General features: G+C 46.3%; 1 protein-coding gene across 3 annotated transcripts in view; it reads left to right on the top strand.

Annotated features, from left to right (window-relative positions):
• LOC135909344 (uncharacterized) overlaps positions 1-13,240 on the top strand; it is a 74,617-nt gene extending 61,377 nt beyond the window's left edge. For all 3 annotated transcript variants that reach the window (XM_065441289.2, XM_065441290.1, XM_065441288.2), the window contains exon 3: positions 12,721-13,240. In XM_065441289.2, coding sequence (XP_065297361.1) covers positions 12,721-13,029 — 309 coding nt within the window. In that variant the 3' untranslated portion in view covers positions 13,030-13,240. The remainder of the gene's footprint in view (positions 1-12,720) is intronic.
• The last annotated feature ends 3,975 nt before the right edge of the window (positions 13,241-17,215 follow it).

The following is a 17,215-nucleotide window of genomic DNA, read 5'->3' as shown; positions in this document are numbered from 1 at the left end:
CAGAAAGGGGATGGCACTCTGCCTGAACGCGAATGCGAAACATGCTCGTAAGCTTCTCTACACGCAAGTCTCACTTCTGCCCTGAAACCAGCACCTTCAGAACAGGACACAAAACGGATGCATTGGTGCATCTGTTAGAAAAAGTCGAGTCTCTTGTGGAAATAAAGAACGCAGTCAAAAGTGAACAAAAGACAGTCCTATAAATGCGACGAAGTTCTAAAAAGGCTATCAGTTCACGACAGTGAAATCAGAGAAATTAGGAACCGCTTCGAGCATGCAGAGAATTCTGCAGCACAAAGTGAATTTGCAGAGTTAAGCCATCAGTTCAATGAGTTAGAACAATATGAAAGGCTTAAGACAGAGCGTTAGCTCAGGCCCAACTGCGATGCCGTCTATTCAGATACATGTGAAAACACAGAAACGCTTTTCAGAGATAATCAATGGGCCAATTTTAACGTTTTAAAGCTAGCACGTTGAAGCGGTAAGCAGAAAACTGTAATTGATGATAATTCGCACACATCTAAATTAACTGTCATGAAAATATAGCCATATTTAGGATGACTAAGCATGTTTTCTCGCATGTTCAATTTATTGGAACTTTGGCGTTTCCCATATACAAAATGCAAATGCTGTCTGGAACAACTTTTCTTGGTGGCAAAGTGGGGATTGCTTATTATTGTTAACGCAAGACTAGTATTTAGCTACTACTGGGGCGTTGAAAAGTTTAGAGTCGCAACAATTCCTCACAAAATTCGTTCCTTCATCGTGCTGCCTGTATGGCAGTGAGCGCTGCACCAGCCATGGTAAGCTACAAAGCATTTCTTGTGCAGCCGCGTTCTGCCCTGCTGACACTGGTTGGTCGTGCTTTTATTGCGCTCTGCGCACCTTTCTTGCGTCGCTGAGATGATAGAGCGAACATCAGTTTTCTTATCCGCACTACTGGGACAAATCCGAGGCCCAGGTCACACTGTCAGTTTCTGCTTGAGGTGCAGCGAGGACATGGCGACGTCCCATCAAAAAGCTATATGCGTCATAGCGGCATCGGTTCCCTTCTGAAGACTGCAGTGAAGAAGCCATTATCCGACGAAAGCCACGTTCAGACCATTGGGGAAAAGGTTATGTCATCAGTCTTTTGCTTCTAAGCCTTGGGCGACAGCTGCCGCTGCGGCGGTCCATAACAGCTATTCCCCTCATGCCTTCGTAGTAATTTTTGATAAAATATGGTTGAGGAATGTCTACTTTGTTTTAACGTCGTGGAAAGTGTGTTGTAGTCCAAACGGGCTCATGGGCTGAGGTGGTTTGAGAAATCTGTGCCTACTGCATTGTCCTTGCATCTGCATGGGTAGACCGCCACGTCACACATTTATTGGAAAGCTCTTCCCTCTTTTCCGCCGTCTTTCGTGCTCTGCAGTAAACAAGCGCCGGTTCTCGCGCAGTCGCTCGTATTCCCTAGTCATCCTGGGATTCAAGTCAGAGAATCCAGCCAGGTCATCCAGCCAAGCGCGGGCGTCGGTCTATACTATTTTTGCTACCGTCAAATACCAATGTTCCAAAAGAGGAACATTCGCTTAAAACTCTCGAAGATGAAAGTAAGAGTGTACTTAGTGTTTTTTCTGTCGAGTAAGCGCTAACTGTTTGCCGGTATTTAAGTACTGCTTTGTTCATTGCAACAATAAAATTTCCTGCGAAATAACGTAACAATCGTGTGGCGGTGATGAAAACGAAAATATGCCTGTTGGCAAACATTTACTGAAAGCTTCTAAATGGGGTGATAATAAAAATTAGAATTGCTATGATTTCCGCAAGCAGTAGTGAGCATGTAAAAACAAAAATTAAGAAATGCTATGTAATGTGGAAGGACACAAAAATGAGCTTTTGTATCTTGCAATTTTGGAACATTGGCAAGTAAAAGGTTAATGCAATTTTTTGCACTTGAGAAGGAAAGTTAAATTCTAGTGACTGTTGAAGCATAATGTAGGTTTAGGGCTTGAATCTTGTAAAAGAAATTTTCATGCATTGGTAAGCTTAAAAAATAGAAGCAGGAAGTTTACATTTCGGTAGCTTTGTGCCAAGAACAGATATCGCAGGTCTGTAAACTGTATCCGTTAAAGCGCTCAAAGCGGACAAATTTGATGGGCCAATTTGTATCGTACGGGAACTTGTTACATTATTTACAAAACTTCTCACATATTAGGTGAACGATTAGGTGCACTATTAGGTACTACTATATATTCGGTGTAGTTTACAGAACTGTGATGTCATTTTTCATTGTTGAGTTAGAGTTGTAAGCTTGGTAGCATCGTTTTCTGAAAATTTGTTATTCTTTCCCATCTTTATTAAATATTGATGACCTAAATCCAAAATTTGCAACAGACCCTAGATTTCGTATTTTTCTTTTGATTGCAACAAACCTTATCAATGTTTATGCACTGGTTGTAAAAAAAAAGTCCTCCTTTAGCGTGTATTTAGGTAGGAGCCCCTGAACTAACGCTTCCTTTTAATGTAGAAATCCATGCAGTCAGATATGAAGAAAAATAGGATATTCAGCATAAAGTGAACAAAATCGCCGGCCACTTTGATTTGGCCCCGCTGACTGATGACGATATGGAAGAAATCATCGCTTGCCTGTCAAACGTGACGAATGCCACCGATCACAGTGCGATTTTTCTTGCGAAGAACAAAGGCAAGAGAAGGCTAGGCACTTACGAGAGACTAAAGCAGATGTGCGTTTCTATGACAACACGACACCTCTCAATAAGCATCTGCTATGGCTGGTACCTAGCACCACTAAGAACATGGGCTACTAATTCACGTGACAGAGAGACTGAAAGGTTATGGTTTGTAGAGTAAGCAGGGAAGCAGCATTGCATTTTAGAAAGGAACCCGACCTGGAGAAAATTGAGCGCAGAGCCCCCTCCTCAGATACTTTTCTTCCTTCATGAAATGAAAACACAGGCAGAAACTAGGTCGTCTTGCAATGCGTGGGAAACGTCCCTAAGCTTCTGGTGAAATGAAAAATGAACAAAGAATGTAACCGACATACCTATGTATACCACATTGTTGAACAATATAGAAACACTATTGGATATTCTTTTTGTACATAGGGCAGGAAATTTTCGATATTGTCTGAATACAAGAAGTTTAACAAAGCTGATGATGATGCTTACCTCAGCACCCTAGAGCACAAATTTAATGTTATAACGTTTACAGGGACGTGCTGGTTCACAAATTGACACACCACTGCACACTATATGGACATTCCAGCGTGTCAATTTGCACACAAAATCGTAAGGGAGGAGGTACCTCACTTTCGTGATGGCATGGATATCCTTATGTTGGAGAGTTTCCCACGGTACACGTTGGATATGAAGTTTAGGTTGTTAAATAAAATGGCATACTTGTAGTTTTAATCTACAGTTTTAATCTTTAATCCGGAACGATCAGCAACTTTTCCTCGTAAATTGGGGATACAGTCCAATGAATTGCTAACACTGATAACTCGCTTGTTGTACTGGGTGATTTTAGCATCGACATGCGATTAGGCGATCATGTAGTGCAGCGTCCAGAGACCTGTCTGATATATTGTCAAATTATAATTCTCGAAAGGTAATTACGGCACCGTCAGGAATAACTAAAAAAAGCGGAACTAGTATTGATTTGCGTTTCGCTGATTTTCCGTTCATAAACATGAGTTAAATAATTAAACAGCATTCTTGTTACAGATAATTTAATGAGGCACATTGAGCCATTTTCACAAATAAGCACTTCAGTTGGACTGGTCTCGAACATGCAAGAAAACAAACCACAGCATTCTTTACGATATATTCATGAAAAGATTTTACCGATATGTGAAATTGCTTTCCCACTGACTCATTGTACAAAACAAAAGAAGTCGAGAAAGCCCTGGATAAATATGCTAAGACACAAAAGAATTCTTCACAAAAACAAACTTTTCGCCAAGCTTTGAAAAAGTAGAGATATAAACTTACTTCACACTTTCAAAATAGCGAGGAATAAATGAAGATCTGACTTGAAGGCTAAGAAAGAATATTATACCAGGCTGTTTCTTGAAAAACCTAATCCGGAGTAAATATCAAAAGTTTTTAACAGAGTGCGTTCCAATGCCAATCCGTCAATACAGTCACGTGGTGGTGACGTTGAAGAACACAGTAGCAATACTGTGAAAGACAAAACTAGCTTTTATTGGGCGAACCTGTGCCCACAAAATAGGCTACACTTAAAGCACAACGAAAGCGGCGAACACAGTCGGCGATCGTCGAAAATCTGATCAGCGTGTCAAGCGCGTCGGCTTTTATAGATCAGTCGTCGAATGTTCCAGATTAACCACTGGGACCCGCGTGTCTTCCACACAATTCTACACTATTCGCGTCGCGCATATATGCAATCAGATTACACAAGTTGCGGTGAAAGACAGCGGATGGAACCATCGATAACATTCCAGAAACTTCTTTTACATGCAGGCGCGTCCTGCGCTGTGCGATATCATTTGTTAGGCGGCGAAACGTGGTCGCCCGATAAAGCTAAGTACACGTGCCAATACCAAACGAGATAAATGTCGATGAAACGGTTTATAGCAGTGCCTCTTCTTCAAATAAGTTTAATGATTACTTCATATGTGCTAATAACTACGTCACCTCTACCGGTCCAGGCCCTGTTCATCACCTGTTTGATTGTTCGGCAAATTCACTGTGTTTCGAGCCACCAATTTCTTGTGAGATACAGAAACAAGAATCACAACTAAAAAATAATGTTTCTATAGGAACTCATGATATTAATGCGGAAGCAGTGAAAAGTATATATGACGTAGTGTATTGTTATGAATTAATTATTTATTTAATTAACTTATTGATAGATAGTGCAGCCCGTTAGGGCTTTGCTAGGAGTGGGTGTACATGCGAGTAAAACTAATTATGATATGCAGAAACAGGAGCACAGAAATAGAGAAATGTAAAGGAACTATACGTCAGCAATAGCATTTAAAAATTGAGAGGTGGGTAGCAAACGAACTACGGTAGGTAAGAAATACCACTGTTCAATCATGCGGGAGAAAAAACTGTATTTGAAAGTGTTAGTGCTAGGATGGAGTGGTCTGGTATTAGAGGCATGATTAGCTCTAGTTGAAGTCGGGCAAGCAGGCGTTAAAAGGAAGGGATCTGATAGGTGACAAAGAGATTTCTTATGAGAATAGAAAATCTTCAGCGATTCTATGTGCCGCCGTCTAGAAAGAAACTGGAGGTTTGATCCCGCAAGAGCAGCTGACGGTGAAACTCCCGGTCGAAGTGACGGCAAACAAAACTAATAGCCTTCCTCTGGACCGATTCAATACAATTAATTTCACGTTGTTTATATCCGTTCTATACGGAGGAAGCATATTCTAAAATTGGGCAAATCAGTGTTTTGTATGCTGCTAATTTAGTGTCCCTAGGAGCAGCAGACAAAGTCCGGCGGATGTAATCAAGATCTTTTAACGCTTTACTACAAATGTAATCTATACGTTTGGACCAAGACAAGTTGGGTGTAAAAATGACGCCTAAATATTTTTGAAAAACTCGTGCTAGTGGTACACCGTTACATATATAATGAAAACATACGGGCATGTGTCTGTCAGTAAAAGACTTTATAACAGTTTTATCAAAATTATTGCTGATTTTCCAGGTAGCACAAGGTAGGTAGCACAGGTAGCTTGAATATGCGTGAAGCAGCTTTAAGAACAAACCGCTTGTTACCATCTTTTTTTTTCATAAAATCGAGAAGGCCCCTCAAAGAAAAAGTGAAAGTATTCGTGCACGGATTCCATGTGCTTCCAAGTACCTTCACGTTTGTCTTGTGGAAGGCAGCGAGTTCTTTGCCTGCCGACTGTTCCTCATGCTCCAATGCGTTAATCAGACCATATGAGTTGGTCGTCCATTTCCTCAACGTCATTCCTGCCTCCTGCATAATATCTTTGGCTTCGTGGCAGATTTGAAGTTCTTCTTCATTTGACTTTGCTCCAACCACTAAATCATCTACGTAGAATGACTCGCTGAGAAGTTTCGCGGTACTGGCTCTGCTTGAAGGCATACTCTTTAGATGACGGAATATAGTTGTCATCAGTAGGAAGGGGCTACGTGTTGCTCCGAATGGCACTCGCGTCATCCGTCACTCTTGAATCTCCTCTTCGGAGAAACGCAGCGCTTTTTTTTCTCCGAACCAGAGGAATCGAAAGGCATCTCTATCCTTCTCTGCGATTGAGATTTGAAGGAATGCCTTCTCAATGTCGGCTAGCAGAGCTATACGGTGCGTTTTGAAGCGTAATAGTATCTTCGCCAGATCCTAGTACAGGTTTTCACCCTTTTCGAGGCATTCATTTAATGAGAAGCACCCTTTGGCGTGCGAAGAAGTGTCGAAAGCTCTTCTGACTTTTGTGGTTAGTGTGTGCTCTCGGATCACTTCCCTGTGCGGCGTGTAATAAATCTTTGTCGCATCCGGGGGTGTCCCTTCAACAATCTCCGCATGTCAAGCCCGCAGGTACTCCCGTATGGTGTCGTCATACGTCTCTAAAGTTCCTTGCTTGCTCGAAAGTCGGGAGATAAGTTTCCAAAGTCTTGTTATTCCGATTTGCTTGTTGTCCGAGAGCTCGACCTCTTCCTCCCAGGGTAACATCACTTCGTACCTTCCGTCCCTAGGAGTGGTGATTTCTTCGAATTTCATCATTACTGGACTGAGCCAGCTCTAATTGTCAACGGCGTCTGATATTCTCACGCTCTCGAGTTCCCAAAATGAGCGGAGGAATTTATCGCTCTCTTGTACACTCGTCTTGTACACTCGTCTTCATCCAGGGGTGCCCCTTCAACAATCTCCGCATGTCAAGCCCGCAGGTACACCCGTATGGTGTTGTCATACGTCTCTAAAGGTCCTTGTTTGCTCGAAAGTCGGGAGATGCGTTTCCAAAGTTTTGTTATTGCGATTTGCTTGTTGTGCGAGAGCTCGCTCTCATTGTCAACGGCGTCTGATATTCCCACGCTCTCGAGTTCCCAAAATGAGCGGAGGAATTTGTCGCTCTCTTGTACACTCGTCTTCAGTACGCAGATCATGATCCGCAAAACTGTTATATCTGATGCCATGCAGTTGGTTTTGCCTTGAAACATCCACCCTAGCTTAGAGTTCATAGCTATCAGTGTGTCATTGCACTCGCATCAAGTGACTTCACTCGTCATCAGTGTCCACATTTGGTCAGAACCAATGAGAACGCTTATGCCTGCTTCCCCGTCAACAGATTCGTATAGTAGGTGATCAGCAATATCCTTTCCAGATTTCTGAATTCCCGCGACAAACGGTGAGCTGGTTGTACTTGCCTCGATATCTTGTCATATGCGTGGAATTTCCAACGCTTGCAAGGTAACTTCCATATCTGAGAACTGGCTCCGCAGACGTAGCTGCACAACACGCCGCTTCTCCGCTGCTCGATTCGACTTGCTTGCAAACGTATTGAGCGCAATGTTGGTAGAGCCCACACACTGCAACTTCAGCTGTCGTGATAGCCGTTATTCTGTGACGAATGTGCGCTTATTGCCTCCGTCTATGGCACCTCTGATGTATTTACAGGTGACGTCTGTTACTGACCAAGCTCGGAACGTCTGCAGAAGGACGCTCGTCGATGAATCCTCGATGGTACGCAGATCTTTCACTAAAGATGCACACACAGTCGTGTTTGTGTTTGGATTTCTTGTTGGTATTCTGGCAGTTGTCCTGCCGTTCTCCCGTGTCTTCTGGCTTATTTTTGCGGATCACACACATTCGTCGCATGACGTCCTTGGCGGGTAGAGCAGGTAACCTTGCATCTACAATCACACGCCCTGTGACCTTTAGTCGTGCATGGAAAGCACCTCATGTCTGCTGATAAATTTGCTTCTTTTGCGATAGTGGGAGATCAAGTGCGCAGTCTTCTGTGGAATATTGACTCGACTTACAAAACACACACTTCTCAGGTACTTTCATAGTGTTGTTGTAGAGAACTGAAGACGTGGGTTTCGACCCACGAAAATGGTGAGATCTGTTTGGCGCATTCTCTGTTTCTGGATTCGCAAACTGTCTTTTCTCTAAGCTCTCCAACTCGATGCACAGGAAATTCACTAGGCGTTCCAGCTTCGTGATAGACGCTGCATTACTGCTATCACTTGTCGCTCGAATGGCGCAAGGCCGGTGGTACTGTACCCCTATATCGTGTGGTAAAGCCCGCAGCAACAGGTCGCACAACATTCTGGAAAAGGACACCTTGCTCAATCCTGCAGGGTCTCCAGTCCGTGGATGTTGATGACGATCTGGTCGTACAGCTTGCGGAGAGCTGGCGGGTCACTTGAACGGACCGAACGCCAAGTACGAAGCATGGATAAGTGCTCCTGTTCGAGTCTCGTTCTATCGCCGAAGCGTTTCTTCAGTACATCGATGGCGTCCTTGTAGCAAGCTTCTGTTGTAGCACATCATATTGACCGCAAATAAAGACAGGGACAGCAGAAGAGAACACATATATAAACAACACGGGCGGTTCTTTTCCGCTGTCCACGTCTTTATTTGCGGTCAATATGATATGCAGTACACACCAACTAGGCCAAACTGAAGTTCTGTTGTAGGCAGTCACACAATAGCTGAGGCTGCGTCGCCTCTTAGGAAAAACCTCAGGCAGTTAAACTTGTCCGTGGCTGTAAGGTCTCCATTGTGGTCAATCATCTCGTCGAATTGTTCCCAGAAGTCGTTCCACTGACAGAAACCACCAGCAAATGGGGCAATGGTAAGCTTGGGTAGCTTGGCTCCAGAGACTCCCGCTGTACTGACTGTCGATGAAGTCCGAAGCTCCGGTGCTGATCACGTGACAACAAGGTCTCGCTTGCTAAGCAGCTCACTCATGACGCTGACGCTGGTAGAGTAGTCCTCGTATTCCACAACGGTGTTGTATTCTTGCTCAAACTCTTCATCAACTATGTGGCTCTCTAGCTCCTCGTTGATCTTCTTCAGCTTGAGACGTCCGTAAGTAGTGGTGAGCTGATCTAAGGTGGCTGTTTCATCGCTGAGAAGAGGTCTTGCCTCGTTGATAAGCCTGGTGTTCAGAGATCGCCTCGACGTCCGCTTCGATCGCAGCCTCTCCCTCGTGGTCAGTTCAGTCATAGCCTTCCGTGGTCTCCGGTAGTAGATCCCGGGTTTTCAGCACCAAAAGTTTAAGATGGCGTACGGTTCACTGACAAGAGGCGAGGTTCAAAGCATCAGGCATTCTTTTTTATTCTTTTCCGTTCAGGTAGCTCCTGGCTGCACGTGCTCGTGAGCACGGGCTCTCTCCAGGAAGGAGCCGCTTCTTCTTCTTCGATCCGAGACTGTGCTGAGATTAATTCAACAAGGGTAGCAAACGCTGTTTTTTCTTTGCCGGATTCGGAAACCGGTATTTGCCAGTAGCCTGATCTAAAGTCAAGGCTAGAAAGATATTCGGCGCTTATCCGCGGCATGGGGTAAACATCTTTGCGCGTGACTGTGTTCAGCGCACGGTAATCCACGCAAAAACGCACTTGAGCCGTCTTTGTTTTGCACTAGAACAACTGGGGAGGACCAAGGAGTCTACGATGGACGTATGATATTTCGTCTAAGCATTTCTGATGCGTTTTTCTCGATGATCTTGCGCTCTGTAAGAGACACGCGGTATGGGCGCCGCTGAACAGTGCGGGCGTCATCACTCTGTATGCGGCGAGTCGCGGTGGTAGTCACACCTAAGACAATTGACGTAGAACAAGGAACGGTGTTTGTTCAATAGTACGAGGAGATCTTGTCTCTGGGCCGGCGTTATGTCAGGGCTCATGGTTCCCACAAATGGTGTGGAAGAGGCATTACTTGGCAGCATCTTGACTCGGGTAGCATTGTCGAAAGTGTGACAATTGCAGCGGGATTAGTGCCAACAGCGCAAATGACAGTTGATCCACGAGGCAACAGTTGGGGCTCGGGAGTTTGGTTAAAGGCGGTAAGCAAGACAGACCCTTCAGAGAAGCGTGTAAAGCCAGGGCAAATCAGAATCCCTCGAGATAGGGTATGGCCGTAGCCTAGATCGAATACGTCACTATCAACAATGTTGCAGGAGTTGACACTTATGATCTCTTCTCTAGATGGCCAAAGAATGTAATCGGAAGAGGTGACGAGACGAATGCCTTCTTCGTGGTTAGGAAGAGAATTGCCGATGGCAACCAGTTGTATGAGGGGCTGATGACAAGAGATAGAAGCGGACGCGGAAGAAGTCCCAACCCATGATGAGTTCGTGGGTACACTCACGAAATACTGCAAAAACAATGTGGTGACGAATTCCATCTATGGACACACGAACAGTACGCTGCGCGATTGCACGAATAACAGCGTTGTTCGCTGCACGAAGAGAAGGGCCGGAGTAAAGCGGGGTCACAGTCAGGAAGATCGGGCTCATGGTTCCAAATCCAGATTTTCGCGACATTGGACGGGTAGAATGAGACGTTTCATAATTTCTGTGAATTGTTCCACTTGTTGAAGTCGCTTATGAAGTCGTAGTTTTGGAGCCAGTCCTCTACGTCATCACCACGGAGACCAGCGAAGACTTGGGGTTCGCGCTGGCGGTTGTTAATGGTCACTACGGAAGGTGAAGGCGGCAGCGGAGCAGCGGCCTCGGATATGCCTGTATTCGATGAAGCAAGCATGGCCGGTGGTGTTATGTGGGGACCCGAGCGAAGCTCCAGTGAGAACGTGCGAGAGGTACTGGGGAACGAAAAGCACCGTCCACAACTTGTAATGAGCCGCTTTACTCCAGCCGAGCTCGTGTTACTACCGCGAGGATCAAGCTGTGCTGCTGCTGCTGATATATAATGATGAAGATCTACAATGAATGATGATATGTGGAGATGAAGTTGAAAGTCAGGCATATGTAGCGCTCACAATATTTTTAAATGTTTTAGTTTTGCGCGCGAAGAGCTAGTGAAAGCACTCAGGGCGTGGAGCATCTAGACGAAGTCGCGAAAGATTCTGCTCGTCTTGCGAGGCAGTGGCTAGGGTCACCCATGCAATCGGGACGCCGCGGGCTCCTCACGTGAGAGCCGTGTGAAGCTCCTGATTCGTCGGCTATGCGTCGGACCGCATCAAATGAACCCGTTGTACGTGGTCGACGCTTTTCCGAGAGCCGGTAAAGAAAGAGGCCTTGCTTTTGGTTGTGCACTTGACTACCGTTTGCACAAACATCGGTTCTCGGGCTTAGCGGCACTACGTTTCACTTCCTTGTTCTTGCTCAGGGTTTGACATTCATCAACTGCTACCATTACGTAAACACGGCCGTGGACGACCCGCCTGGGCGATTTGAGAACATGGCGAAAGCCACTGGCTGTAACGGGGAGTAGGCATGAGGGAGGAAAAAGATGCGGCTTCTAATTAGTAAAGAAAGCAAGCATACCCAGGGATTTCGGTGGATGGCATAGCTAGAAACCTCTTGTTTCAGTTACAGTCGCAGTTTCAGTCGCATCAGGGTGTCTTAATTGTGAAAGGCAGTTTCGAAAATTGATTCGTTCTTTGAAGGACGCTCTGTAACTTGCGAAAGCAGAACACGGAGCTCTGCAGACGTTATAAAGAGGGCGAAGTGAAGATCGATTAACCCAGCAAGTTGGCGCATTAAGATAATAATTGGGCTTCACATTCCATAGCCACCTTTCTGCTATAAGAACGCTACACGTTGTTGGAGTTCTCGTGTTAGCTACTGCCTGAATGTGCTTTTTGCAGACAGCAACTGAATACGTGCCATCATACCCAAAAGGAGAACGCAATAGCTGTGAACTGCCCGAGTTCCAGGCGATGAACTTCACCAGAGATGGAATACGGGCCAGTTAAGTGGTTATTCATGATTGTCAAATACCAGTGCGTAAAAAAAAAATAGGACGAGCGTGGAAGAGACATGCACAGCCACGCTGGTATTTGACAGTCCATGTGATGGTACATCACGTTGTATAACGCTTGCCAAAAGCTTTGAAGCTCCACCGCGATGGACAAAATTTGTCGACCGCGCTTGTGGCAGGGCTTTTGTAGCACGCTTACTTTGACGCTCAGGATCAAAACTCTCAACCTGTGCCTATCATGGCATGTCCTGGGGCTTAGCAACGCAAATAAAGAGGTCAATCGCTATCATCGTGCAGGGACACGCCCAATCGCGCCCGCATTAGCTTTGGAACTTTTGGCAAGGACGGTCGATTCCGACGTCACCGAACAGCTTCAGCACCGCCTGCCCTCTTACCTCTTCAGTCCGAATATTCGTTCCCATAGACTCCACACCGTTATAATTTTGACAATTAAACCAGAAGCAATTCGCAAAAGAATTTTGCTTCAGCTTGAAGCGGCAAATGCATAGCGCACCGTGTGTTAGTTATTTCATCCTTTGCCAGCTGTTTCCAATGTAGTTCGACCAGTTTTTCATCTGTCACATGCATTTACAGAATACCGACGGCAGAGGTACATTTCAAATTCCGATACAGAACAGCGTGATCCGACACAGAAGATAACGAATGCGAACCTCCCCGTGAGCTTATGCGTTTACCAATTTGTTTAGATAAATAAAAGAGGTAGGTTTCTCTCGTAAGAGACCAGTTGGCAATGAGAACTGTCTAAAAAACTTTGTCAAAGAGCTCTTCACTATATAGTCTCAAGGGGCTAAGTAAACTTTGTAACAAACTCTGCTTCCAGGAACTTTTGCAGATCCGGCGTACATGGAACATGGACTTCCGGTTCGCCCAGCTTCCTGAGCTGAGCGTCGACCAGCTCTTCTTCGTGTACTACGCCCTGGACAACTGCGAGGCGGCAGACAAGGTTTACCAGGAGCACCGCGGTCACTGGCTGCCGGCGCACTACCGGGTCAACGTACCACTGCGCAACGTCGTCGAGTTCGCGGAGCTTTTCAGGTGTCCGGCCGACGCGGACATGGTGCGCGTCAGTTTCGTGCCTCGCTGTGCCGTCGTCGCCGTCGACCGGTGGGACCACGGTCGACCGGTTTGAGTGCTTCCTTTGCATCGACGGTGTTTACTCAGCTCTGCGATTGTTGATACATTTTTGTTGTCGATACGTGCGTGATTTTCATGTCGCGGCTTTCATATATATCAGTACATCTTCGGTTGCAGCCAAACCACTAAATTGTGCGAATAGGAAAGTAATCATTTTTTGCATGTTTTAGACTGGAATACATTAAAAGCATTGATTATTTACAGAACAAAGTGCGTTCAAGTTTTTTACTGATATAATTCAAGAGAGAATATACACCTTTTTATTAACTGGGAATTAACAAATCCGCAAAAACAATGTTTCCACTACTTCTACATATTCTCTACGAACGCAAACGATTTTTTTACCTCTGATAAAACATCCGCGGGCTCTACAGAAAGATCACTACAGTCAACCACGAGGTCACTGCAGGTTTTACAGTGTATCGCTGCACATGCCACGTCCTCGCGTTCTGTAAAAGATGCGACGTATAGATGCCTACTTGAGATAGTTAAATTATGGATAATATTTTACTTATTCTTCTTCCTCCTCGCGGATGTTGCAACGTAAGATATAATGTTAGCTAGTGTTGCGGTATGCGATGGAAGCTTTGTGTTCAGTCATATTTCTACAGAAGAAAAATGCCTTTCGACAAATTGGCTCAACGTTTCCTTGGGATATTGGGCCTCATTTTGCTCTAATGTGGCATACAAACACTTACGCAGATCCCGCGCACTGCGGGAATCGATGTTATGCAAAGCACTTTGTAGGTAGCTTGCAATCCACCATCGTTCCTAGTTCTGCAAAGCGTTACCGGATGGACCAACACACGCACGCATGCATGCGTACGTAATTGTGTATGTGTGTAAGCACAGCAGCAATATGACGAGGACTGTGACGACGATAGAAAGACGGCGATGGCAGCTGATGTGATGACGTTTGTCCAACATTTCGGCATGGTTTCGTAAGATTCAGTTGGCTATGAACTGTGCGAATAACTAAATACACCGTATTTCACTCTCGCTGTTCTAAAGATTCCCCAATATTTACCACAAACTATATTTCGTGCACTGTCATTCTCATTGTGTCACTACATGTCACTTAATTACCGCGAGAGATTCACTGGGTATGCGCACACTATAGTTATCTAAAACCTATAGCGTGACTGCAAAAGCAAAGATTGCGAGTTATATGCCACTATCAACCTATAAGTAACATTCTTCAGTCACAATGCGTATTTTTTCGGTTCCGATTTTACGCGAATACAAGATTGTTTCATTCGGTAACCGATCTAATAGCAACACCTCTTCCTGTTGGCCTGTTTGCTTACACGTAATACGCGACATGCTTCGAATAGAAGCTTTAAGTTGTCCAAATGTCTTAACGTTTATGGCGAAAGATTAATATAATTTCATGTAGCTAAAATATGCAACATCATACCGCTTGAGATAAAAACTACCATTTCGGACTAGCATGCAAGATGTTCTTTCTGTGCGAAGAAGGAAGAAGAAGAAGACAACGGTGAGCGCACGCACCCCACGTCGGCTCTGTCTTCCTGCAGTGATTTCTAGCGGCAAATGTTGTTGGATCGACCATAACTGGTTAAAATCGTCAATCGGAAGTAGAGAGGACTCTGCGAACACTAGCGTTTTGTCCGTAAGTAGATTCTTCGCGATTTGAGAGACAAAAGTCTGCTAGCCGTGCTGCCAACGCGCTAACCCTAACGCCGGCCACTAGGCCAAACGAGGGCTAAGGCTCACCGAGGCCCCCGGTGCCACCGCGTCAGCCGTGCGGCATCCAACAGGTGGTATGAATATCACCGTGCAAGGTCGCAGCGCTGAAAAGGTCGAGCTCGACCCCACGGATTGGATCACGGTACTCAACAAATGCAACCTCGAGCAGAAATGGGCACGGAAAGCTAAGCTCGCCTCAGAAAAGGTGAAAGTGATAGACACCTTACCACCATCACCGAAGCGCGACGGCAAACAGCAAGCGGAGAAATCGATCACCTCGAACCAAAGCTTCCCGAGAATGGCTGGAAAATCGTTTTCCGCCCCAAGGGAGGCATGGTAGTCAGTACGATGGACCGAACCTGACCGAAGCCATAAATGTAACTGCGAAGATTGAATAGAACAAGGGGTTCCAGCTCGTCAAGAACGAGAGAGAGCGTAAACTTTTATTTCAAATCAGCAAGATTTGAGTCCGGCGTCTTTTAGTGGGTCTGGGCACCCGCCGCGGACGCGGTTCCGAGACCTTGTCTCGAAGCGGCTTCCTCGGCTCGCTGGACGGCCCAGAGTTGTGCTGTCAGGTCAGAGCTGAGCAGTGCGGTCATCCAGCGTGACTGGAGGCTGGTGGTGGAAGAGACGGAGGGGTCGGCACTGCCCGACTTGTTTGTTAGGTCCCGACACTCCCATAGCATGTGATTTAGTGTGGCAACCTCGCCACACGATGTGCATCTGTTTGTAGTGTACATGTCTGGATACATGGCGTGCATGAGTCTGGGGTTTCTGTAATAGTCTGTTTGTAATTGTCTGAAGTGTACTGCTTGCGTCCTGTCTAACATAGCGTGAGGGAATGGGTATATGCGTCTTTGTAATTGGTAGTGTGCCGTGATGTCGTGAAAAGTGGTCATACGATCCTCCCATGCCCAGACGTTTGCAGTACACCGCGGGGGCTCTTCCTCCGATGCTGCTCGGTGAGTCAGGCCTCGAGCAACGCCGTGAGCCGCTTCGTTGGGGGTGCTCATTCCAGTGTGTGCCGGGATCCATAGCAAATGCCTTCGGTTATCAACGTCGGCCTCTCCCTGGTGTATGGGATGTCGCTGGAGTATCTGATACGCCTCTTGCGAGATGCGCCCATTTGCAAATTTGCGAATTGCCATTTGCGAGTCACAGATCACGTATGTAGCTTAGGTTTGTGTGAGGGCCAGTGCTATGGCCGCTTCCTCTGCCGTTTCGGCATGTGCCGTGTTCACGGTGACGCTCGAGAGGTGGTTGCCTCGGTGGCTAGTAACTGCTGCCACGAAACTCTTCCTGTCTCGATAGCGGGTTGCGTCGGTGAAGACCGCCTCCTTGTCGTTAGAGTAACTTTTGTTCATTTGTTGTGCCCTGGCTTTACGCCTCCCCGTGTGGTGTTGGGGGTGCATGTTGCGAGGCAATGGGGGTATGTATAGTTGCTCGCGTATGGGTCTTGGAATGTCTACTTTGACGCCGTGTTGCGAGTGGTATGTGATGCCGAGATTTTCAAGCACGTGTCTGCCCGGGCGGGTCTTGGATAGGCGTTCAAGTTGGGACATTTGTTGCGCCTCCACGAGTTCTTCGAGCGTATTGTGTAGAGCTTGGTGGTGCTAACTCCAGGCGCAAGTCCCAACGCACATTTGTACGCCTTGCGTATGAGCGCGTTGAGCTTGTTTTTTCCGCAACCGTCCAGTTGTGAAACGCTGCCGTGTACCTTATCTGGGAAATGACGAAGGCTTGTATGAGTCGGATGACGCTGCCTTCGCGCATTCCCGCGTGTTTGTTGGTGATGCGTCGAATGAGCTGCATCGTGCTGGTGGCCTTTGCCGTTATCTTGCGAAGTGCTTCGCCATTGCCACCCTTATGCTCTATCATCATTCCTAGTACCCGGATTTTCTCTACTATCGGGATGGGTAGGCCATTTGATGCCGTTAATTGGATCTTTTGCTTTTCCAGGGGGGTGTAGCATTTAGGTGGGCGCCCCTTTCTGACTGGTCTATACAGCAGCAGTTCGGATTTTTCGGCCGAGCAGGCGAGTCCCGTGCCCACGAGGTAGTTTTCTACGCATTGGATGGCCTGTTGTAAACGTTGCTCGATCACTCCGTCGCTGCCCGTTGTCGTCCAGATCGTAATATCATCCGCGTATAGCGTGTGATGCAGTCCTTCGATTTGAAACAATCGGTCGGGCAACCCCAGCAGGACGAGGTTGAAGAGCATTGGCGAGATCACCGAGCCTTGCGGGGTGCCCGAGCTGCCGATGTTGATTTGCTCTGACTGTAGTTGCCCCACTCGCATGCGAGCGGTTCTTCCCGTGAGGAAGTCTCGGACGTAGTTGTACGTGCGCAGGCCGAGATTTAGATTGTCTATTTGTCGCAATATGGCAATGAATTTTTGCCTTCTTCACTCCCACCACGGAGGCAAGAGACAAGCCCCTACGCCTCACTCACCTGGACATAGAAGGGAAAGTG

The sequence above is a fragment of the Dermacentor albipictus genome, chromosome 1 (assembly GCF_038994185.2).
Source record: "Dermacentor albipictus isolate Rhodes 1998 colony chromosome 1, USDA_Dalb.pri_finalv2, whole genome shotgun sequence".
Lineage (NCBI taxonomy): Eukaryota > Metazoa > Arthropoda > Arachnida > Ixodida > Ixodidae > Dermacentor > Dermacentor albipictus.
The sequence above is the reverse complement of the archived record's forward strand: the minus strand, read 5'-3'. Positions and strand labels throughout refer to the sequence as shown.